Source organism: Mixophyes fleayi, chromosome 2, assembly GCF_038048845.1.
Source record: "Mixophyes fleayi isolate aMixFle1 chromosome 2, aMixFle1.hap1, whole genome shotgun sequence".
Taxonomy (NCBI): domain Eukaryota; kingdom Metazoa; phylum Chordata; class Amphibia; order Anura; family Limnodynastidae; genus Mixophyes; species Mixophyes fleayi.
In genome coordinates this window covers 37,063,592-37,088,171 of record NC_134403.1, presented here as the reverse complement: position 1 = coordinate 37,088,171, position 24,580 = coordinate 37,063,592, and the positions used below count along the sequence as shown (strand labels likewise).

At 39.8% G+C, this 24,580-nt stretch overlaps 1 protein-coding gene across 8 annotated transcripts in view; it reads right to left on the bottom strand.

The window, feature by feature from the left end:
* GRIA4 (glutamate ionotropic receptor AMPA type subunit 4) overlaps positions 1-24,580 on the bottom strand; it is a 294,843-nt gene that overhangs the window by 104,964 nt on the left and 165,299 nt on the right. For all 8 annotated transcript variants that reach the window (XR_012688574.1, XM_075198808.1, XM_075198805.1 and 5 more), the window contains exon 4: positions 215-399. Coding sequence is in view for 7 of the 8 variants with exons in the window: in XM_075198808.1 (XP_075054909.1) it covers positions 215-399 (185 nt within the window). In the remaining variant the exon portion in view is untranslated. The remainder of the gene's footprint in view (positions 1-214; positions 400-24,580) is intronic.

The following is a 24,580-nucleotide window of genomic DNA, read 5'->3' as shown; positions in this document are numbered from 1 at the left end:
CAATAATTGGATAACCACAAAATTATAATAATCTCTTTTAAAATACTGCGGCTACAGTGGCCCATAAAAGTCTATTTTGGGAGATGAGCATTTAAATTGTCTTTTGTCTTAAGTGGTTGACCAGGTAGTATTTAAGAGAGCTTTCATTAATGTTAAAAAATAATTATTACTTATCTAAACAGAAGACTTTAAGAGAGGAGAAAATAATAATTACCTGCTCCAAGATATTCTGTAACCTTTCAACTTCACAATCTATCACAAACTTATTCTCTTGTCTTCGATCCAAGTCTTCTAAGAGCCGTCGGTAGCTGGCGTCATTGAAGTTTTCCACGCATATTGCACTGACCTGCCAACCGTTTTGGCCGGCTTTTTCCATGATTGCCTGAAGTATGGAATATCCTAAAAATAGATAAGATATGGTACTACTTAGTTGACATAAAAAAGCCAAAAAATACACCAAACAGCATTAATATAATGGCTCCTTTAAATAAAACAGCACCCAACATTGTAAACTCCAAATTTGAGAGAGAGTAAACCAAAGTCCGTGATCTGCTCAAAACATGCCCAATCTTCCCAAACTCAAACTGCCTCGATTCCAATGAAGAGATGCCCATAGTCCTATACTGCTTGACAATCAGATCAATCCCTCCGAAATCTACTGGTATGAAGAAAGAAGGTTTTTTTAATTATGATGCTTGAAACATATAATACTCTATTTCTGACATATAATACTCTATTATTTGTGCAAGAACAGAACACACCAGTGGCGCACGCAGAGGGGTTTCTGGGTCTCCAGAACCCCCCCTCCGCTAACTAAGTACCCACCATAGTGGCACTGTCCTATACAGCAGCCGCGGCACTGTCAAAGAAGCATCCGCGGCGGTGCTGTATTGTATACAGCAGGGCGCATGCGCAGCAGCTCTCGCGTGGGTTTTTTTTTGGGTTGTTTTTTTGGGGGTCAGGGGGGGAAACCCCTTCCTGACAATCCTGCGTGTGCCCCTGCAGACATTATTGATACAGTTGCCATAGGGATTAGCCACCATCATTACTGATGCATATCACGTCTTGTTACAAAATGAATGTCATTAGCCCATAATTAATACCCAATGCTAATAGCAGAACACAAAAAATAATTAAAAATATATTTTTATATATTTAAACTTCATCCTTTTTGCTGCCCACTTAGTTTTTTTTTCACCTAATTAAACAAGTTACCATAAAATTTGCCAACTTAGGAAATATTAAGAATTGCCTACAATACATTTGGTGCTAAATTCCTGACAGGTCATATCACAACACTTCTTTAACACAAGTGGGATTACTATGTATTATACTGCTTGCGGAAAGCTATATCAAAGTAACTACCACATCCTGCTGTGGGGGAGGAGTTTCTAGAAATAGATTCAATACCTTAAATGTCTGAGGGTGGAGTATGTGCATTTGTGTGCTATAGTGTACATGCCAACATCTGAACCTGTGTAAGCAAGTCATGTGTGATACTGTTTTGGCAAATTATGGAACATTACAATTCTCATCAGGAAGTAACCAGAAACTTGTGTGCCTGATATAGATTTTGAAGGGGTCCACTAGGTTTCTAGGGACAATCTCTTGTCACTTGATTGGTGGCTGGCTGCTTCCCTTCACTCCGTACGGACTTTATATTCAAGTACGAGTTTTATACTCAGGGAGGAAGGGAACATCAGAGTTCCCTTCCCCCCCATAGCATAATTTAATTTTGAAACTCCAGAATACCAGCTTGTGTGCATGGCATTCTCGGCCTTTAAATCCCTTGCAGTGTCTGCATTCATACAGCAGGAAGCTCATTAAGCCCGGAGCAGTATATGTTGCAGCTAGATGGGGACTGGCACCGCATAATAGCTTTTTAAAGACGATAAATACTAAACTAAACTATACATTCAAAAGCCTACAGAATAAGAACAGACTGTAAGAATTACATCTAATATGCAGAGGAAGAAAAATGTTATTGTGCAGTTGGTCAGCACTGAAAACAGTGACATTTCCAGAGACAATTTATTAAAACCTGGGACTATCCCTGTAAATTAGGAACAGATGACCATAATGCTATAGTGAATTTCTAAGCTAATTCAGTAAGCAATATGGCAGCATAAATACATGTAGATGGAATAAAGAGTGGAAGTATCATAAGGTGTGACACAATAGGGCGTCCAGAGGGTGTGACACAGATACAGTGCCCAGAGATGAGGGAAACCTGGCAATACGGGTCGCCCCCGCCCCCCTCCCCACACACACACACTCCCCATGGAGACTTCATCTGAGAAGTCCCCGTTCTGCTCTACTGAGAGCTGGGCACCTGAAGGCGAGATCGGCATGGCTCAGCCCTTACCAAAATTTTGCTACGTGGTCCGGGATGCCCTGTTTCACCCCTGTGCATCATATAAAAAATGGTCAATATAGGCCAAGATCTTTATGTATTTATGAAGCAAAAAGCTGCATATACCAAGATTTTTTTTTCAATTAATTCATAAATTATGTTTAAGGACAAACAAAGAATCATTATGGCATAGTAGATTCTTAGTACAGATATGGGATCCATTATCCAGAAATATGTTCCAGAAAGTTTAAAAAAAGCAAAGAAGAAACACAGGACAAATAAATAAATAAATAAATAAATAAATGCTACTGTTTGGTATTAATGTCATCTATACTAATATGGTCGCTGCGCATTTCCTCCTACACTAATTGTAAGGAGCATTACTAAAAATGTCAATAATGTATGATGCTAGGAATAGTATTGGGAATGACAGGAGTAATTTTTAAAAGTAGGTATAATTTAGGCATGGTGCTCGAAATGATAGAAAAAATGCCTTATCTAGAAAACCCTAAATACAAACCATGTAATTTGCATGCAGACATAAATTACATGCAACTATGTTCATTGACATGACCATTTCTGGGTGTGTGCAGAGCTAATTTATCTAAGAAACGCTATGCAAATGAATGGACGTGTGAACATGAATCAGGCACATGGTATCCAAAAATAGAAGTCCACAAGTTGTATTAAAGCTGGCTGCACCAATATTCAGGATAATACATATATAATACTTAATGCTGTAACAATACCGGATGTCCCAACACCTCCTTAAAATCAATATGGCCAAATCTGGACTTATAGTCTTTCCTCCCTCCAGAGACTACTCCCCTCCCATACTCTTCATCACTATTGGTAATACCATCATCTCCTCTTTTCCCCAAGTTTGATGCTTGGGTGTCATCCATGACTCCTTCCTCTCTTTCACCCCCCACATCCAATCCCTTACCCAATCCTGCCACTTCCATCTCCACAACATCCCCTGTATCAGACCCCTTCTCTCCATTGATGCCACCAAAACTCTAATCCATTCTCTGATCATCTACTGTCTTGATTACTGCAACCTTCTCCTTACTGCACTCCCCACTCCTGTCTCGCTACTCTTCAGTTCATACTCATTGCTGCTGCCGCCCGTCTAATCTTCCCCTCTCACCAGTCTACATGTGCCTCCCTTCTGTGTCAAGCCCTGCACTGGCTCCCCCTCCGCTATAGAATCCACTTCAAACTCCTCTCCCTCACCTACAAAGCCCTATCTAACTCCACTGCTCCTTACGTCTCCAACCTCATCTCAATTCATACTCCCTTCCGCCCTATACGGTCAGTCCACCACTGTGGCCTCACCTCCCATGTGATTACCGCATCTCACTCTTGTACTCAAGATTTCTTCTGCGCTGCCCCATTCTCTGAAATGTTCTCTCTTGTTCTATCAGGCTATCCCCTAGCCTGGAATTCTTCAAGAGATCGCTCAAAACTCACCTGTTCAGGAAAGCCACCCTTCCTCTGTCTAACCTCTCTGGCCCATCCCCAATCTGCCTATTCATGATCATTCTTCACCTATCATGGTTCAACTCTTCCTCCTCATTCTACCCTCTTGTTCATTTCTCCCCTCAGAATTCTTGTCTCCTCACCCTGCCCCCTCCGTTTAGATTGTAAGCTCCTGCTCACTGTGCCCATACTGCTGGGCACAGGTTCAGCTTGGTTTAGTTCCCCCCCCCCCCCCCACATCCTCTCTTCCCTCCCCTTCCAAGTCTCTCAATGATCCCGGACTCATTTTTACCTCTTTGCCATATGAACCAGTTCTCAACTGTAATTATTTTATTGCGCTTAGCTTCTGTTTTGTGCTTGTATGTCGTGTTCTGTTTTGTCCCCTGTACCGCGTTGCGGACCCTTTGTGGTGCCATATAAATAAACAACAAGATGAATAATAATACAGCCTCATTAGACACTATTGACATCATTGTAGCTCCTTGTGTAAGCACTTTAATGTGAATGTGAAACCCCACAACCCCCCTTCACCCAAAAAATTATTTCAGTTTTAGCTGAATTTAGTTAGTATGATTGTCAACATGACTCGTATACAGTACACGGTGTTATATTGCTCTGCTCCCCCTATTCTCCAATTGCTTTAACCTGAGCTGAATTAATGAATTGATGTTAATGAAATACATTGAAGGGCAATTAATGAATTCAGCCCATGTTATTGCAATTGTAAATCCAATGGGGAAATTATCACACAGTAGGAAGTGCTCTTATCAGCAGGTCTGTATGAGGAAACTGAGCATTAGCAATACATTGTATTCCACATTATAGAACAAACGCAGTACTATTTCACATAGGTACAATACTGTCTGTACACTACGAATAGCTCATCTGGATGGATCTACAGATGGAACAGTCTTTAATCAACTTACTGATCAACTAATGTCAATTTATAGAGATTATTATTTCAACTTTCACATTGAGATGAATGTTACTTTGAAATGATGTAACCTCTGTACCTGTGATACATCTCAGAATGTGAATTAAAATCTACTCTCAGAACGTGAATTAAAATCTACTCTGTTTGGTGAATAATCCAGAAATAAACAGGTTATTCGTTTACCTGTTATATTATCTATTTCTTCACTGTTATAATGTGAATATTAGTGATGTCACATGCGTAGATGAGGTTTACATTAAAAACAGACAGACACGCATTAGGAGACATTTATGGAATATTGTACACAGGTAACTAACTGCACAAGAAAATGTTGTCACTTTCTAAACTGTAGGAATACGACGATTAGAATCCGATTGGTTGTTAGTTACAGCACCTTTTGTGCTCAGTTACCTCTACACTCATTTTCATATAGCCATGCATAAAACTCTCTCCACACTATGTATGTATCTAGACCACTGATCCTGAGATTGAATCACCTTATGTACTAAACACATCATACTAGGAGATGGAAATCTGGCATTTTTACATCTGGTCCACAAATTCTCTCATGTAGCTTTTAGAAATACAGTAATACTATTTGCAAACAAAAGTATTTTCACCCCCTGGTGTCTCAGCGTCGTGCTGTTGGCTGGGTTTAGGGCACCATATGCCGGATTTTCTGTTTAATTGTAAAAATCACAATTAGCAGCACATTGAGGAAATACTGTGCCATGCTGCCAGATTACAGGCTGTATATAAGCAAATTAATATCTTGAGCCAATCAAATATTAAGTGCTCTGAAATTCTCTACAGTAAAGATTACATTATTATTATTTTTATTATCATTATTATTATTATCATTATTATGATAATGATAATAACTATTGCTAAGCACAAAACATAACATGTGTGTTTGGTTGTTACTATTGTATATTTCTTATTGCCAAGTTGTTTTCAATCAATCTTCACCACGATTCATAGTTCATTACTTAATTTAACATCTTCAGCATTGAAAACATACACACATGAATCTTGAGACTGATAAATACTCAGGGGCAGGTTGGGCTGGGTGGCAGGGGGGCATTTGCCCCCCAGGCCGGTCCCACAGTGGCCTACCTTGGGCTGGGTCACTGGGCCACCTGCATTTTTTTTTCTTTTAAAATGTTCCTAATAGAAATATTGCACCCCGGGCTAAAATTTGCCAGCGCTCCCCTGTAAATACTGTACCTTAACTTCTAACATTCCTAAATATAATTATTGGGGTGTTTATTTGCCAAAACCTATTTTTCTGTGACCATGCCCCAATTTGATAGACTACAAAATAAAGAGACAGTGGTAGAGTATGATACAGTATCCAATGACAAGAGGAATACGATGTTTGAGCAACTGGCTAAACTTTAACATAAGAGTACCTATCGCAATATTTATCAAGATTGGCTGGTGGACTCGGCAGCAGCAGAGTAGGTAAATATTGTTTCCTTCCCATGTAAGACAATATTGAGTTTCCTTCGCCTTTAAGATAAAAACCAGGATTTTATGCAGAGTCTATTCTAGTGACCAATATACCTTCAGGGAGCATTCTGGTGACTTCTATATAATGCAAGCAGTGTTTGAGTAATCTGTACAATACAGAGAGAATTCCAGTGACCAACTTAAAATATAGAGAGCATTCTAGTGACTGATACAATGCAGAGAGCATTCTAGTGACTGACACAATGCATAGAGCATTCGCATGACTGATACAATACAGAGAGCATTCTAGCGGCTGACACAATGCAGTGAGCATTCTAGTGACTGACACAACGCATAGAGCATTCTAGTGACTGATACAATACAGCGAGCATTCTAGTGGCTGACACAATGCAGAGAGCATTCTAGTGACTGACACAATGCAGAGAGCATTCTAGTGACTGACACAATGCAGAGAGCATTCTAGTGATTGACACAATGCAGAGAGCATTCTAGTGACTGACACAATGCAAAGAGCATTCTAGTGACTGACACAATGCAGAGAGCATTCTAGTGATTGACACAATGCTGAGAGAATTCTAGTGACTGATACAATACAGAAAGCATTATAGTGAACACTATAGAAAATGCCATGCATACTACCGACTACTGTACAATATTTTGTAGGCCACAACACAATTTAGACCCTCACATTTCTGTTAGCTTTACAATGCAAATCAATGGAGACATTACAATGCAGAACCAGTTCTCTGATGGCAATACAATGCAGACCCCCAAATCGCTGATGGCTTCAACAATATTCCTAGATCTCTGTTGGCTTTACAGTTCAAACTCCAGATTTCTGTTGGGTTTACTTTGCTTTAATGCATCCCCCCAGTAAGTGGATTACTTTCCACTCCTGCTGTCTCGCACTATCTCTTGGAGTGCAAGATATTAAGTTTTGCTATGATGGGAAGCTGTCATACCAAGTAGGTGACTCCCAGTATTCTGTTTGGTGGATAGACATACACCAATCAGTTTATTGGGTCCTCCCACTGGTGAATGGCCAGTGCTATCCACCAATCAGAGTGCTTGGAACTGTCTGCTGGGTATTACAGAAGCCATCATACCCAGTAAACAGTTCAGTCAAAAATTACTGGTCTGGTCATGGAAATTGTTCTGGACGAACAAGCCTTGAATGACAAGAAGAAGATCATTTACCCTACTACACCTTTACTGCACTTGCCAGCCCATCTCTGTAGCTAGCCGTTTCTTATTTTGGACTATGATATGCTATTTTTAACCTTGTACATCTCCTGGCAAATCATATAAGTCGCTGAAAAGATCCATTAAAATATAAAGGCTTTTATACAGGTAAATGGTAATTGTTACATCTGTAATAACTTATAATAGGATGTCCAAAATTCCCATATTATTTACATGCATTCCTTTTAATATAATCTCCTTTCTGTAATTCTGATCTCCTCACTCATCCACTGCAGTATTTATTAACTTTCTCTATCCAGCCCACCATCCCAGTAACTGAAGAGATATCTTCCCTTCTTTCATCTTCACATGCTACAATCTTACCCTGGACAATCCCTTATCACACTTCACTACTCTTACACATCTATTAAACCTTACTCTACCCACCCAACTCATTCAAACACGTATTGGATCCATCCACTACTTCCAGCTATCTCCTCCTCTCTAACCCTCCTTATGTAACACAAATACATGAACCCCAGTCTGACTGTCTCTCCTCTAATTTTCTACTTGAGTGCTCAAATCTTGTTTCCAACCGCTATAATCCAGAGACAACACTGACTAATGTACTAAATGACCTACTGACAGCATAGTCTCAAGTACACTACTCTTTATATATTCTTATTGATATCCCCCGTAGATCATGACCATCTCATTGAAACACTTTAAGAAAAAGAGCCTCCATAACAATGCATTTTTCTGGGTTAAACCTGTCTAACCATTATTTCTGTGGCGCACCTTCCTTAGTTTACTTTTCCTCAGAAGGCTTTAAGGCTCGGTCCCTGCTCCCTTTTTTATGTTTATCTCATCCCCATGTAAGCTCATAGGACCCTTTGGCTATTGGTGCCATAAACAGTATATGCAGATGTCTCAGGTCTCCAACTGCTTAACTGCCATCTTCTCCTGGATGTTATCTGAGAGATTTCAAAGTCACTGCCCTTTCATTTCATTTTAAATGTTAGCCAAGATTACACAGTGCACAAAGCCACTTCCGACTTACTGATCCTTACAAACCCCCTCTATCCAACCATACATGTCCGCAAATGCCGCAGACTATACTCAAAGACACAATCTTGTTCACATTATTGGTTGCAAACACCAATTCGGTCAAACCTGTCTTTTGTACGTCAATACAAACACTAATGCTTGATAAACAGACCCCATAGTGACCCTGTATATCAAGCATACAGAACAATATTAAAGAAAAAAAAACAGGAGATTGCCAGAAATAAAAACTACATAGCTTTAAATCTGATACAAGCACTGTAAACGCAGCAAAAATATATAAAAAGGGTAATTTTATCCAGTTGTCACTTGAAATAAAGGCACCAAGTGTATGCAACATATTTAAGCAATGCATTGGTTTAAAAACGGAAAAGTTTAAACTAATTCACTTTCAATAATTAGTTTAAATGAATACGTTTAGAATTATAATACATGTAGAATGTAGATGCAGAATCTATCATTTTAGAAGAATGAGTTGCATGTTTAAGCCCCATCTACAAACACTGCAATTTTCGGCACAATTCTGCACAGCTAGGCAGTGAATTTATTACAAAGGATTTTATACGTATGAATACATTATTATTATTATCATTTATTTATATAGCGCCACTAATTCCGCAGCGCTGTACAGAGAACTCATTCACATCAGTCCCTGCCCCTTTGGGGCTTACAGTCTAAATTCCCTAACACACACACACACACAGACAGACACAGACAGACTCAGACAGACTAGGGTCAATTTATTAGCAGCCAATTAACCTACTAGTATGTTTTTGAAGTGTGGGAGGAAACCAGAGCACCTGGAGGAAACCCACGCAAACATGGGGAGAACATACAAACTCCACACAGATACGGCCATACATAGACTCCTTCTGTCTCTAAATGAACTTAGATCCATTGAATAATCCTGATATTCTGCTATGTTCATCTCTAATTTGACACCACTTATTACTGCCTAATCAAGCATGTGATAAGCTCTGGAAAACTGCAGGAAGTTACAACACTACTTATTAGCATCTAATAACTTTCTTCCAATACATATTTATCCAATAATTCAGCCAAGCAGGGAGCCATCGTGGAAAAGATCAGTTATCACACTATGTGATTTATAACATTTTGATATACTGTGTAGCTAAAGGTTATGACATTTCTAGGATTCAGCATAGAACAAGACATTGTGACGTTTTTTTTTTTTTTAACTCCTAAACCAATAAAGAAAAAGCAACAGAATGACATTCTCGCCCAGCGCTGCATTTCAATGAAAGCCTTTCTTAAACTGAAAACGCTGCAAACCTATTCAAAGTAATCTCAGTGTCTGATCATCTTTAAAAGGCTAATAGAGCCCACGTACTGTACTAGCAACCTTCTTTTTTGGCTTAAAATAGAAAGTCAAATAAGGACATACACACACAGGTACTGTAGTTTAGGAAGAGAGTACAGTATTTCCATTTCTTTAACCCGATAACACATCATGCATATCAGATATATATATATATATATATATATATATATATATATATATATATATATATATATATAGTGCATTATTGTTGTCTTTTAGAATCTCATCTCTAGAGAAGATCACGTACCAGAAACACAATAATGTTTCATACAGTATGGTGATCCACTACCTTTAGCTCCTCCCTTCCAGATGCCCACAGATGTTTAAATAAAAATAAAAATAGTAGACTTGAAATAGTGCAATATTGATTTTTCTTTTCATATACCACCCATGTACAAAATACTCATATAACGTGCATAATTCCACCATAGATCTCTCCTTTAACACACTTCTAGGTACTTTTCCGGGTATCTATACACCAAACACCAGCGTATAAAATTCCTACGAACCTAAACCACATCAAAGATATACACAAATTATAAATCTCTCCAAATTTGTGGATAATAAATATAGGTATCCTACAATCAGATTCAAAAGTGCATCTCATAAGCTCGGATCTCTTTTCAGTCCAGAGGTCACCTCTCAAGATTTATACAGCATATATAGCAACTCCGTAAACAAGCATACTAAGACATATCATAGTGTATTATCCTTTAAAAAATACTTTTATTCCTATATTTAAAACCTTCAAACACTACATGTACATCTAAAAATCTGAGGAAGCACTTATCTGACCCCCCCCCCCCAAAGTAACAGAATTATTGCACAGGATTTCACAGGAACAATGTGAAGACCTCTGCAAAATGAGTATAGAACAGCAGCAAATACCCAACACAGTAGACTTCACGCAGTATGTGTGTGCGTGTGTGTGTGTGTGTTTGTGTGTGTGTTTGCAGGGATAAAAGATATTTCTGCAATTTAACATTAATATTCAACTGTGCCAACTGAGTTATAGTCAGCTCCCCTGGTGATACTGGCTGGCGGCTATAAGAGGACACTTACTGCTTCACCAGTAGGTACTAGATGCCTCTGTGCATGCATGCCCCAACTTTCTTTCATTTAATACTGCCTGCAATCGGCATGGGGGAGCTTTCTCCTGGAGAAACCCTGCAAAACTGTTTGCCGGCGATAAAACCTTGATATATTGGGAGAAGCTCTATCTCTGGTGAAAACACCCAGAGAAATTGTTTATCTCCCAATCATAAGTAAGCCTGTATGTAGGTTCGAAAGCTTTGTCTATGAGCATTGCCCAGGAATGGTGAGAATCTGTTCCTGGAGCTCACTTCCATATCATGTGCAAACCCCAGAGACATCATTGCCGGTTTTCCATGTGGAAGAAATTGCCTCCAAGAAAACCATATATAAGACTCCTAAAATATGTCAAATAAAAGTGTAAAAGGTAAAACAGTAAACACACCTGGTAATGACAGAACTCTTCTTATAATTTCTTATTAAATAGCGAAATCAAAGTGAGACTGGGTTCTTCCTAAACATTTTTTAGGCTTCCTATATGCCCCGAGCTTCTCAGAAGAGCCCCTCTTTATGTCTAATTATGTCTCATAGACATAATAAAGGATTGAAAAGGAAGCATGCGGAGGCTGTTACCAACTAAGGACATGTAAGATGGTGTATTAGTTGTCTGTTTTACAGAATTCTATATCTACCTGTAGTATATCAGTTCTTCCTAGTCTGAAAATAAACTTTTCTACAATTCTACTAACCATGGCAACATCATCACACCAAAATACGTAGATAGTATAAAGCTACAAAGCAATCCACTTAAAATGTTGAAAAAGGTACAGCAATAAAAGTCATCAGTCATTTGTTCTGCTTTGCCCATTTGTGAAGACAAAAATGAGAAAATTGAAAAGAACATGTAACTATAACAACCATAATACAATGAATACATTGTACGCATGTGGCTAGAGTTAAAAGTTTAGGATGAAATGAAAAAAATGTTTACAATATATTTTATAAGTACAGCGCATCTTAAAATAATCAGCCCTTCAAATATAGAAATTATGAACAAAAGCTGGAGACGAAACGTTCTGAGAACAAACAGATTTACCTTCAAAGTGTTAGACAATAATGTACGACAGAACCCGAGATACACACAGGAAGCTTATGGCTACAGTACTTTGTATTCTCTGAACAAAGACATGTCCTTTTGCCAGACAAGACACTGGATCATGTGTGGAATCCATAAAGGATCAGAAAAGTTACTTTATATAAACTGTATATACAAATAAACAATTTTACTTTTGCAAAAAATTCTATATTAATAATGCTGAAATGTATAACTTCAGTCCAGTGCTGAATACAAAGAAACAACCTTTAGGAACAGACAGAGGTTTCTTTAGTCATTCCATTCATTTCAGGCTGGAGAGAAGAGAAATAAGGAACGAGGAAGGAACCCCTCAAATTATGGGGTGTCAATTTAAGTAGTGTTTTGCCAACGGCAAGACACAGTTCTTTAACCTGCGTGATTCATTTTAAAAGCATTCCATTATAGGATACATAACAATCAGTGACTGCAAAACAAATCTCATACAAGCAACTTGTGTTTTTTTGTAAAGGTTTAGGGAACATGAAATGTTTATTAAATGTTAAAAGTATGCCTTGAATCAAAACCTATCCCTTTATTAGAGTCATATCCAGAGTTAGGTATTTCAGCATTAAATACAGTCACATACAAATTCAGGCTGAGAGAAAAGCTAGAGGGCTCTGCTTACAAGAGCTTACAATCTAATAGAAGAAAAAGGCATAAGGTACGTGAGATGAAGATATAGACAGTGTGACAGATATATATGTCCCAGGATGTTTGTCTTATGTACTCTAAAGCACCCAGGGAGATTATTTGCATGTGGAAAGGAGCTTCCAAAAGTTGTCTTTAGCTAAAGGAAAAGCTGGTAAGGGTTTCTGGGGTTGTGTATGGAGAGAGAAAAGGGTGGGCTCCATACATAAGTGTCTTCTGATCTCCCAGTCTCACAGCAGACTAATCAGGAGTTGCACCTGCAAGGTGCTGATAAAAGGATGCTAGGCAGTTTCCTCTCTCTCTCATTTTTGAACAGAAGGTTGGATGCCTCCTGAGAGACACTGTAAACTGTAACTAGTAAGTCCTGCATATATTGTGTGTGTGGGACACAAGGTCCTTCACTTGAGAGAGGGTGTTTGAGTGTTAGTGTCAGACAGGCAAGGAGCTTGTGATTTCCACCGCATTTTGATTTCAAGTGCTTGTTGTGTAGAGTGTGGAGTTAGATCCAGTAAGCAGTGCTGTGCTGTGCTGTGCTGAGAGAGTGATATATATTGGGGAATTATTCTGAGTGCTTATTGAAGGGGATTTGTTTTTCTGTGTGTTTATTAAGTGTCTTTTTTTTCTGTTAGAGCTAGTGGGTGTGGTTAATTTGCATTGGTTAATACAGCTGTTTAGTGCAAGCTCTATTTAACCAGTGGTGGTAAGCAATTTCATGGAGCTACTTTGATTTCAAGTGCTTTTTGTTTAACTTGTGGAGTTAGATCCAGTAAGGAGTGATGTGCTGTGCTGAGAGAGTGATATACATTGGAGAATTATTCTGAGTGCTTATTGAAGAGGATTTGTTTTTTCTATGTGTTTATTAAGTGTCTTTTTTTTCTGTTAGAGCAAGTGGGTGTGGTTAACATGAATTAATTGATACAGCTGGTTAGTGCAAGCTCTATTTAACAGGTGGTGGTAAGCGATTTCCTTGAGCTTGTGATTTCCACTGTATTTTGATTTCAAGAGCTTTTTGTTTAAAGTGTAGAGTTAGATCCAGTAAGAAGTTGAATCCAGGAGGAGGTTTAATCTGGTAAGTGGCTAACAAAGGTTAGTACTTTTGAGTTCACTGTAGGCTATAAGAAGTTAAGTTAGTCATAATAACATGAGTGGTAGCAGGCTTTATGATTTCATTCAATGCATATCTTGTCATATGTATGCACACTTGGAGCAATTGTTCCAAGGTTTATACCTCTGTGAGAAATATGAGCAATTGGTCTCTTTGGAAGCCCAGGTAATTGATCTAAAGCAGACCATTGCAACATTGAGAGACATTGCCAACCTGGAGCAGAGTTTACAGCTCACCGTTGATGCGTTAGCTGAGCAGGGTGGAGCGGGGACAGAGGAGGATGCACAGGTAGGCAGCTGGGTAACGGTTACTATGGGTAGCAGAGGGAGGAAGAGACAGGCGAGTTCTGAGCTACACAATCTCAGCAGATTTCTCAGACTGGATGAAGGCAGTTCAGAATTGGCAGAGATGGGTGAGACTGCTTCCTCTAGCAACCAGGGAAATGGCCTCTCCAGCATAGAGGGGACCAAAGTTACTCAGGGACCCAGGCAGATTGTGGTGGCAGGTAATTCAATTATAGAAAGCTAGATAGGGCAATCTGTTAACAATACTGTGCATGCCGAACAGTGTGTTGTCTCCCGGGTGCTCGGGCTCGGCATATTGTGGATCGGGTGGACAGATTGTTGGGAGGGGCTGGGAATGACCCGGCGGTTTTGGTGCATGTTGGTACCAATGACTGAGTTAAAGGAAGATGGGGTGTCCTAAAGAATGATTTCAGGGACATAGGTTGCATACTTAAGGCAAGGACATCCAAGGTAGTATTTTCAGAAATACTACCTGTGCCACGCACTAGTCCAGGGAGACAGCGGGAGATTAGGTATATTAATGCGTAGCTAAAAGATTGGTGTAGGAATAAGGGTTCTGGATTTTTAGAGCACTGGGCTGATTTCGCGGTCAGTTGCCATCTTTATTGTTGAGATGGATTGCACCTGAGGAGGGGGCTGTTGGGCTAGGGGAGAGGATGGTTAGAAGGTTGGAGGATATTTTAAACTAGGCTTCAGGGGGGGCAGGGGCAAGCAAGTATTTATGGGATAGACATTGAAAGTAGTAAGGAGGAATTTAACAAGCCTCAAGGGGGTGGAGAGGGGGGAAAGGGAAGCATAGCCGATAAGGAGAGGCCTTTTATAAAGCAAAAAGTAATGCCTAAGGGAGGCAATAGACTTAAGTGTATGCTTGCAAATGCAAGAAGCTTGGCAGGTAAAATGGGGGAGTTAGAACTAGTAGCAATGAATGAGCAGTATGATATTATAGGTATTACGGAGACCTGGTGGGATGATACACATGACTGGGCAGTCAACTTGGAAGGCTATACTCTCTTCAGGAGGGATAGGGTAAATAAAAGTGGAAGAGGAGTATTTCTTTATATTAAGCCAGAGTTAAAACCAAGTATTCAGGAAGTTATTTACGAGAATATTTGTGATAATATAGAGGCATTGTGGGTGGAAATATCCAGTGGAGGAATAAGTTCAGGGAAGTTGCTGATAGGGATATACTATAAACCGCCAGATATTTGTATGATTGAGGAAGCCCAACTTCTACAGCAAATTGAAAAGGCTACACAACTAGGTCAAGTTTTAATTATGGGGGATTTTAATTATCCGGACATTGATTGGGGTACTGAGACCTGCAGTACAGCTAGGGCAAATAGGTATCTGAGCAGGCTAAAAGACCATTACATGTCCCAATTAGTAGAGGAACCACCTAGGAACCAGACTATACTGGACGTAGTAATAACACATAATGTAGAGGTAATATCAAATATTTAAGTAAGGGAAAACTTGGGAAACAGTGATCATAATATGGTCTCATTTGAAATTAGTTTCAAGAAGCAACGGTATAAGGGATCAACTAAGACTTTAAACTTTAGAAAGGCAAATTTTAATATGCTGACTGAGTCTATAAAGTGCATAGACTAAGATAAAGTTTTTGAAGGAACAAATACAGAAGAAAAGTGGGCTGTCTTTAAAATGTTGGAAACATACACGTATAAGTTCATTCCTATGGGAAATAAATGTAAAAGAATAAAAACAATGTGGCTAAATAAAAAGGTAAGTGAAGAAATGCAAAGGAAGAAGTGTACATTTAAATTGTCTAAGTCTGAAGGGTCAGAGGAGTCCTTCCATAGGTACAAGGAATGTAATAAAACATGCAAAAAGGAAATTAGATTGGCTAAATTAGAAAATAAAAAAAAGTAAGATAAACCCCCCCAAAAAATTTAAGTATATAAATGGCAAAAGGATTAAAAAAGATAATATAGGACCCTCAAGAAGTGAGATGGGTGAATTGATAAATGATACTAAGGAAAAAACAGAGGTATTAAACACTTTCTTTTCTTCAGTATTTACTAGAGAGAAACAAATAATAGGAATAATACATAAAAACGGAAATGAAAACATACCATTAATTAATACTTGGCTGACAAAGGAAGAAGTCCAAAGTTGACTGAAGAATATTAAGATAAATAAAGCTCCAGGTCCAGATGGTATACACCCAAGGGCTGTTATGGAGCTAAACTCAGAAATAGCCAGACCACTATTCTTAATTTTCATAGATTGAATCTCATCAGGCTCAGTACCAGGGGATTGGCGAATAGCAGATGTGGTGCCGTTGTTTAAAAAGGGAACGAGACCACAACCAGGCAATTATAGACCTGTAAGCCTGACAACAATAGTGGGGAAACTACTGGAAGGTATATTAAGGGATAGTATTTAGGATTACTTGGGTTGCAATAAGATTATTAGTGGGAATTAGCATGAATTTGTGAGGTCATATCAAACTAATCTAATTAGTTTCCACGAGGAAGTTAGTGGGAACCAGGGCAGCACAGTATATGTGGTCTACTTAGATTTTGCAAAGGCCTTTGATACAGTGCCACACAAGAGGTTGGTTTACAAAATAAGGGAACTGGGTCTAGGAAACAACATTTTTACTTTGATCAAAAAACTGGTTAGAGAATAGGGAACAGAGAGTTGTGATGAATGGAACATTTTCTAATTGGTCAAAAGTTTTAAGTGGAGTACCACAAGGTTCCGTCCTGGGGTCACTCCTTTTTTAATAAACTTATTAATGACCTTGGAAATGGTTTAGAGAGTAAAGTTTTCATTTTTGCAGTTGACACTAAACTGTAAGGTAATAAAATCAGAGCAGGATGTAGCTTCTCTACAGAGGGACTTAAATAAACTGGAGGATTGGGTGGCCAAATGGAATATGAGGTTTAACAAAGATAAATGTAAAGTTATGCATTTAGGGATCAAAAACAAGCACGCAATCTATAAATTAAATGGAATTAATTTAGGGGACTCTATAATGGAAAAAAAATTGGGAATTCTCGTAGACAGTAGACTAAGCAATAGTGCTCAATGTCAAGAAGCAGCTGCAAGGGCAAATAAAGTATTGGCATCCATAAAAGGGGCATAGATGCAAGGCAAGAGAGTGTAATTTTGCCACTGTATAAATCGTTGATAAGACCTCATCTTGAATATGGAGCACAGTTCTGGGCACCAGCAGAAAGCGTTTAGAAAAGGACAACAAAATTGATAAAGGCTATGGAGTCATTAAGTTATGAGGAAAAGTTAGCCAGTTTATGCTTGTTTACTTTAGAAAAGAGGCGTCTAGGAGGAGATATGATTACTATGTACAAATACATTGAGGGTCAATGCAGAGAACTTTCATGGGAACTTTTTACCTCAAGGACTAGAGGAGAGGAAGTTTCACAACCAGCAAAGGAAGGGTTCTTTACAGTAAGGGCAGTCAAGGTATGGAATTCACTGTCAGGGAAGGTTGTGACGGCAGATTCAATGGATATGTTTAAGAAAGGGTTAGACAAATTTTTAGCGGAAAATTGTATCCAGGGATACGACCGTTAATTAAAATGATGGTAGCAGTGAATATAGGGAAAAAATAGGACTGCAATATTGGGTGTGGAGGGATTTTTCCCGATTGAAACAGATTGGCGGTTGCTTATTCTGGATCAATTTCAAATATAAGTGAGGGATCGCAGGAAATCCAAAATAGGTTGAACTTGATGGACTGGTGTCTTTTTTTCAACCTCATCAACTATGTTACTATGTTACTATGATTTTGTTTTCTGCTTGTTTATTTTTGCGAATGGAAAATAAAACTGTCTGCGGCTAGTTAAACCAAAACAATTGTCTGGTGTGATATCCTTGGCTGAAGTCTAGCCATCTACCCCAGATTACGGTAACCCTGATCTCATTAGCTCACAACAGATACCTAAAGAAGATATACATGAGGCCTAAATATTGTTCACTCAGAGCTAAAAAGTTTAAAAAAGGGAAGACAAATGGGCACATTACACAACATAAAATTGTAAGTAACTAATAGAGTGCTTCTTAAAGCATCATTGTGAGGTAGCACAAAACTCATATTAAATTATAAGTGTATTTTACAGCACAGTAGCCCTGTGCTTAGCAGCTGCTCCTCACAGCGTTGTGCCATAGGTTTGATTCCGATCTGTGTGGGATTCATTTTTTTGTCAGCAGCCTATTAACCTAACAGTATGTTTTTTGGCTGTGGGAGGAAATTGGAGCACCCGGAGAAAACCTAAAAAACAAACTGTGCTGTCCACGGTATATAAAGGATAATAAATAAATAAAATAAACATACAGGACATAGATTGTTAGAAAAGGCACACATTGCTCGGCATAAAATAATAGAACACAATGAAGCAAAGTCTCTTACAAGTCTAGACTCAATTTCGGACATTTATAAACAAGTGCACAGGAAAACTGTGCTATTGCCAGAATAGTTGCATTGTGCAGAACACTATGTACAACACGTTTACAACATGATGTCATTGAGAGAAAATAGTAAAATCCAGGTGTGCACGGCTATATAATATATTTTAGTCATGTGAAATATTAAAACAGAGATCTAAGGGCTTGAGAAAAGATGTTATGGTACACAGATGCTAATGGCTGTTAAAGGCCTGCGCCTAGGTTGGCAGAAAAACAGGGGCAGTAGACTGATGGTTTGCAATTCAATATTGTCTTTTTTTACAGTTCTTTATAATAGTAGTGACCATCCAGTTTTGTTGGCTTCTTGGGCTTTCTCAAGTGGTGGCAAACTAGGAAGCGGTTGCGAACAACATATTTGGAAGGTAATGGACAACTTAGGAGACACCAGGGGACCAGAAACGTATGTGGGGATCTGAGGGAAAGAGAGTTTTCCAATACACAGGGAACACTTGGATCTCAAAAGCTGTTTATTTTTTCTCACACTAAAAAGGGCCTGCATATTCCTTATTGTAATATAAGGGGAGAATGCTTTGAAAAAAGTTAAATTGTTAAATAAAATATGAAAAGATTAAATGTAAAAGAGTACTTCAGCTAGTTTATTACAGCAATCCCCCTCTCCAATATAGGGAAAGGGGATTAAAGCCATTCTATTTAAAATTTTATTTACCAGCCTGGGGTGCATCATGAAGCCCACTTTATGTGACAAATTCTGCTTTTCTGCACATGACTCCAAACCCAAAAGTTCAATTCATTCACGAGGAAAACCCACCCCAATCACCCAATTCTACACTACATCGAGCATGCCAAGGATCCAAAATTGCACTCCTGCCCCAAGCAATTGTTTCCATTTTCTGTGTGAATGTCTTTCTGTACCATTAACTATGCAATACGAAAATAGCAGTAATATAGTAAAATTACAAAGAACTATACAAAAGGAAAAAACAGATTGTATTCTCATAACCAGTGGTCGAAGTGGAAGGTTTGAAGTGCTGGTATGGAACTTTGAAATGAACGGCCGGAGGCCAGGGGCCTGGGGGCAGCTTAGGCTGCACGAAGGTTTAGGGATTTTGAGAGAGTGAAATTAATTTTAGATTCAGTTTAACACTATATAGTATAATATAAAACATATTAAATGATATAAGGCTATCCACCCTATGTCCAGCACCTCTCCTGTGTCCAGTTACCTTTCCTCTGTGTCCCTCCACCTCCCCTTCATGTCTCCTTTGTGTACTTACATTAAATTCACACTTTTGCCCCTCCATCATCACACTGCAGCCTCCTTCATCACAGAGTGCCCCCACCGTCTTCACAGAGTGCCCCCACCTTCTTCACAGAGTGCCCCCACCTTCATTACAGAGTGCCCCCACCTTCATCACAGAGTCCCTCACCTTCTTCAGAGTGCCCCCACCTTCTTCAGAGTGCCCTCACCTTCATTACAGAGTGCCCCCACCTTCATTACAGAGTGCCCCCACCTTCATCACAGAGTGCCCCCACCTTCTTCACAGAGTGCCCCCACCTTCATCACAGAGTCCCCCCACCTTCATCACAGAGTCCCCCCACCTTCATCACAGAGTCCCCCCACCTTCTTCACAGAGTGCCCCCACCTTCTTCACAGAGTGCCCCCACCTTCTTCACAGAGTGCCCCCACCTTCTTCACATAGTGCCCCCACCTTCATCACAGAGTGCCCCCACCTTCTTCACAGAGTGCCCCCACCTTCTTCACAGAGTGCCCCCACCTTCTTCACATAGTGCCCCACCTTCATCACATAGTGCCCCACCATCATCACATAGTGCCCCCTTCTTCATCACAGAGTGCCCCCACCTTCATCAGACTGCCCCCACCTTCATCAGAGTGCCCCCACCTTCATCACAGAGTGCCCCCACCTTCATCACATAGTGCCCCCACCTTCATCACATAGTGTCCTCTCCTTCATCACAGTGTGACTCCCCTTTATTAGTGTGCCCCCACCTTCATCACAGAGTGCCCCCACCTTCATCACAGAGTGCCCCCACCTTCATCACAGAGTGCCCCCACCTTCATCACAGAGTGGCCCCACCATCATCACATAGTGTCATCACTCTCATCACAGAGTGCCCCACCTTCATCACAGAGTGCCCCACCTTCATCACAGAGTGCCCCCACCTTCATCAGACTGCCCCCACCTTCATCACAGAGTGCCCCCACCTTCATCACATAGTGCCCCCACCTTCATCACATAGTGTCCTCTCCTTCATCACAGTGTGACTCCCCTTTATTAGTGTGCCCCCACCTTCATCACAGAGTGCCCCCACCTTCATCACAGAGTGCCCCCACCTTCATCACAGAGTGCCCCCACCTTCATCACAGAGTGGCCTCACCATCATCACATAGTGTCATCACCTTCATCACAGAGTGCCCCCACCTTCATCACAGAGTGGCCTCACCATCATCACATAGTGTCATCACCTTCATCACAGAGTGCCCCCACCTTCATCACAGAGTGGCCTCACCATCATCACATAGTGTCATCACTCTCATCACAGAGTGCCCCACCTTCATCACAGTGTGTCTTCACCTACAGACTTTCCCAGACATGACTGGAGATGGGAGGATCTACATCAGAACCAGCGCAGGAAGAGGCAGCAGTGTGGTAGATCAATGAGCGAGCAGGTCACACTGCTGAGCTGCTGGAGCTCCACCCTGCCCCTACTAATGACACATCTTGTGTCTGCCTCTTTTATGTCTCCTAATATAGAGACCAACCCCCGCCCATGCACACGTGCGCACGATCACAGCCAGCCGTTGACCAATAAAAAAAAATCACCGCACATAGTGACCGCACAATCAATCAGTTGGACATAAATAAATCACATAAATACATACATGCAGATCAGGACAGTGCGGATTCAGAAATGCCGTTTCATACCGGGACACTTCGAGCACTGCTCTAAACTTTGTTTAAACATATCAAACCCCATGTGATCTAAAATGTTTGCCAAGTACCCCCTAAGGTATGTTAATTTACACTCAGAAACCCCACCCTAATGTGTGCACATTTATTAACAGGGCCGCTAATTTGAGGATTGACTAAAGGCCCAATGGCTTGAAAACCAACTGAAAACAGCAGTTTAACAAAGCACCACATTACAAATCACCTTCCTGATGATAGAAATACAAACCGCCAGATTTACTAAGCTGCGGTTTACCAAACTGACGGAACAACCGTCAGAAAAATCGACAGAAAATCCACCAGAAAAAGGGTTGTGAGGGGTGATACTGCTCAGCATGCGGTTTGAGCTCTCTTGCATTCAGAATATAAGCGGTGACATGAATTATGGGGGTAATCATTATTTATTAATTGTGGGAACAAAATTAATGTATTAATAAAATAATAATTACCTTATGAGGGCAAATTCTATTTGTCATTATATTAAGGAGGCTATATTATTGTATTATTACATTATGGGGGCAATATGCATATATAATTATATTAAGGGGCAATAATATTTGATCTATAATGAGGGCAATAATTATGATGGAAGAAAAACTTGATTACACCCACCAGTATTCCTTATCTGGTGGGTGTAATCTATCTATCTATCTATCTATCTATCTATCTATCTATCTATCTGTCTATCTATCTATCTATCTATCTATCTATCTATCTATCTATCGTAATATGCATATAACCATATGACTATATAGTCATGTGTTAGAACATCAACAATGTTTAATTAACTTCAATACAAATACAACAAGGAAAATAAAATAAACTCAATTTACCAATTCAAAATAAACTTTGATCAAATTAAAGAACAATAACTGTTATGTAAATCAAGAAACACTGTAAGTACAATATATCTCATATATCAGATTTAGAACTTATACCCATAGGTTTCCTAGTACCAAATACTAGAGCAGTATTCACATATTACCAACTCTTTTTAAAATTGTTTTTTTCCATCACTTGAAAATTTTTCCAATCATTCTCCCCATTGTGTAATTCTCATCTCATTCGCGATACCGTCTCTAAAGCTTTCTTTGACTTGTTGAATAGTTTGACCCACGTACTGAAAACTGTATTTGCATGATATGAAATAAACAACACACTTTGGGGCGTATTCAATTGTGAGCGTTAACGCTGAAAAACGAGCGCTCAAAAAATATTACCGTTTATACGGTAATATTGCGCGCGAAAAGCGTTAATACGGTAGTTTACTCGCGGAATTTCAGCTTGCAGCTCGCTGAAATTCCGCGAGTAATTACCGTATTAACGCTAAGATTTTTCGAGCGCTCGTTTGTTAGCGTTAACGCTAACAATTGAATACGCCCCTTTGTATCACAATGACAAAAAAAAATACTTTTCTACTGTACAGAAACTTTCACGAGGTTGATTGTTCTACTAAAGGGCAACTCACACATCTTTCGTCACCACAGCCCCACGTCCCAGTGGTTCTCAGCCAAGTGTGACTATTAGTTTTTGTTCTCACAAAATAACTCGGGGACAACATGTTCCCAATTGTGAGAGCCCAGGAAGTAATACAACAGCCCTTTTCTACAATCTCTCCCAGTTCTTTAATCAGTAGCTTTTGAACTTCTTACTGATTTTTTTAACTATATTACAAATCTTTTGGTATTGTAACTTACGAGCTGTAGCCATTTATGGACGGACTCGATAAGGGGTCTATTTATTATCGGGCAGGGATTGGACTAGTGTTCTAGTCGCAGCAAACTCTCTAACGCTGCAATTCACCATAACAGTTCCACCTTTGCAACGATGATACTGTCCGGTAACGGTAACAGAACTCTTTCAGCTTCACCAGCCAGTCTAGTGCTGCATTGCCCGTTCACACATGTGTAGTGCGACTGGGAGCCTGGACTTGGTTAGTATTAAAAACTTGCAAATAGACAAAAATTCTTTATTAATATAATAAAGCATTTTTTCTGCAGCAGCTCTGTGGGAGGTGAGGGCTGGAGAATACAGAGGAAGATTTCTACAATATCTTCCTATGTCTCCCTGGTTCCCTCTGCTATCGCCATCCTGAGATGGCGATAGCAGTAAGATGATAAACCTTTGATGTATTGGGAGAAGCCTATAACTCTGGTGGAGAAAAGGGTTATCCCCCAATGGAAAGTAGACCCCTACACCGGAATACTCATGTTTTGTTTTTCTTTGTGTACTTTTTTGCAAACTTGTCACAAAGCACTTTAAGAACTTGCACTGCTTATCTGGTGAGTGTACTGTTGTCTCTAAACACAGATGTGACAGAATAATGACTTTGAAATTTACTCAATATATCCCACGGCAAGATTATATTCAGATAACTTTTCAAAGTCTTTTCCTTTACAGAGGGTGACATATTTAGATGCAACTCCTTGTCCCAGAGCCAGCTGCTTTGTGCAGTGTAGGCATTGCTGGCATCTAAAAAAAACAATTCCAGTGTAAATACATCACCCTAGAGCTTGTACCATCACAATTGGCGTACAGCCATATTTCAGCAATGCCAATCACAAAGTGCAAAAACAACAGCTCTGCACCGGAGCACCGGGTGCCGAGTAGGGGGGTGGGTAGAGATTCCCGGTCCTGGGCATGCCTTGGGGGCCGGCCTTCACCTGGAGCAGTCAGGTATTTTTTTTCTAAAAATGTTTCAAAAATAAATTCACCTTTGGGTGAAATGGAGAGGGGTGGGGGGTGTATGGGTTTATTTAAGGGGAGAGAACTGTCAGCTGCTCCCAGTCCCCAGATAGCCTGCAGAGAGTAAACTGAGGAGCTTTAATCTCGTGAGATTACAAGGACATTTTCACTCTGCACCAACACAGTAAGTATGCTGGGCTGAGGGGTGTCATAATGTGCTGGGGGAAGAGTTATAATGTATCTAGGGGGTGATTTGATATGTCTGCGGGTGGCTGTGGGGTGGCGTGATGTGGCTAGGGGGGTGTGATGGGGCTTGGGGGGTGGTGTGATATTTCTGGGGAGGAAGATAAATGTACTGTTTTATTATAATATATGTATTATATACTGTATGATCTGTGTTATGTACTGTGCTCACGTATTGCTCAGTTTTCAATATTTCATGTATTTATACATTTTA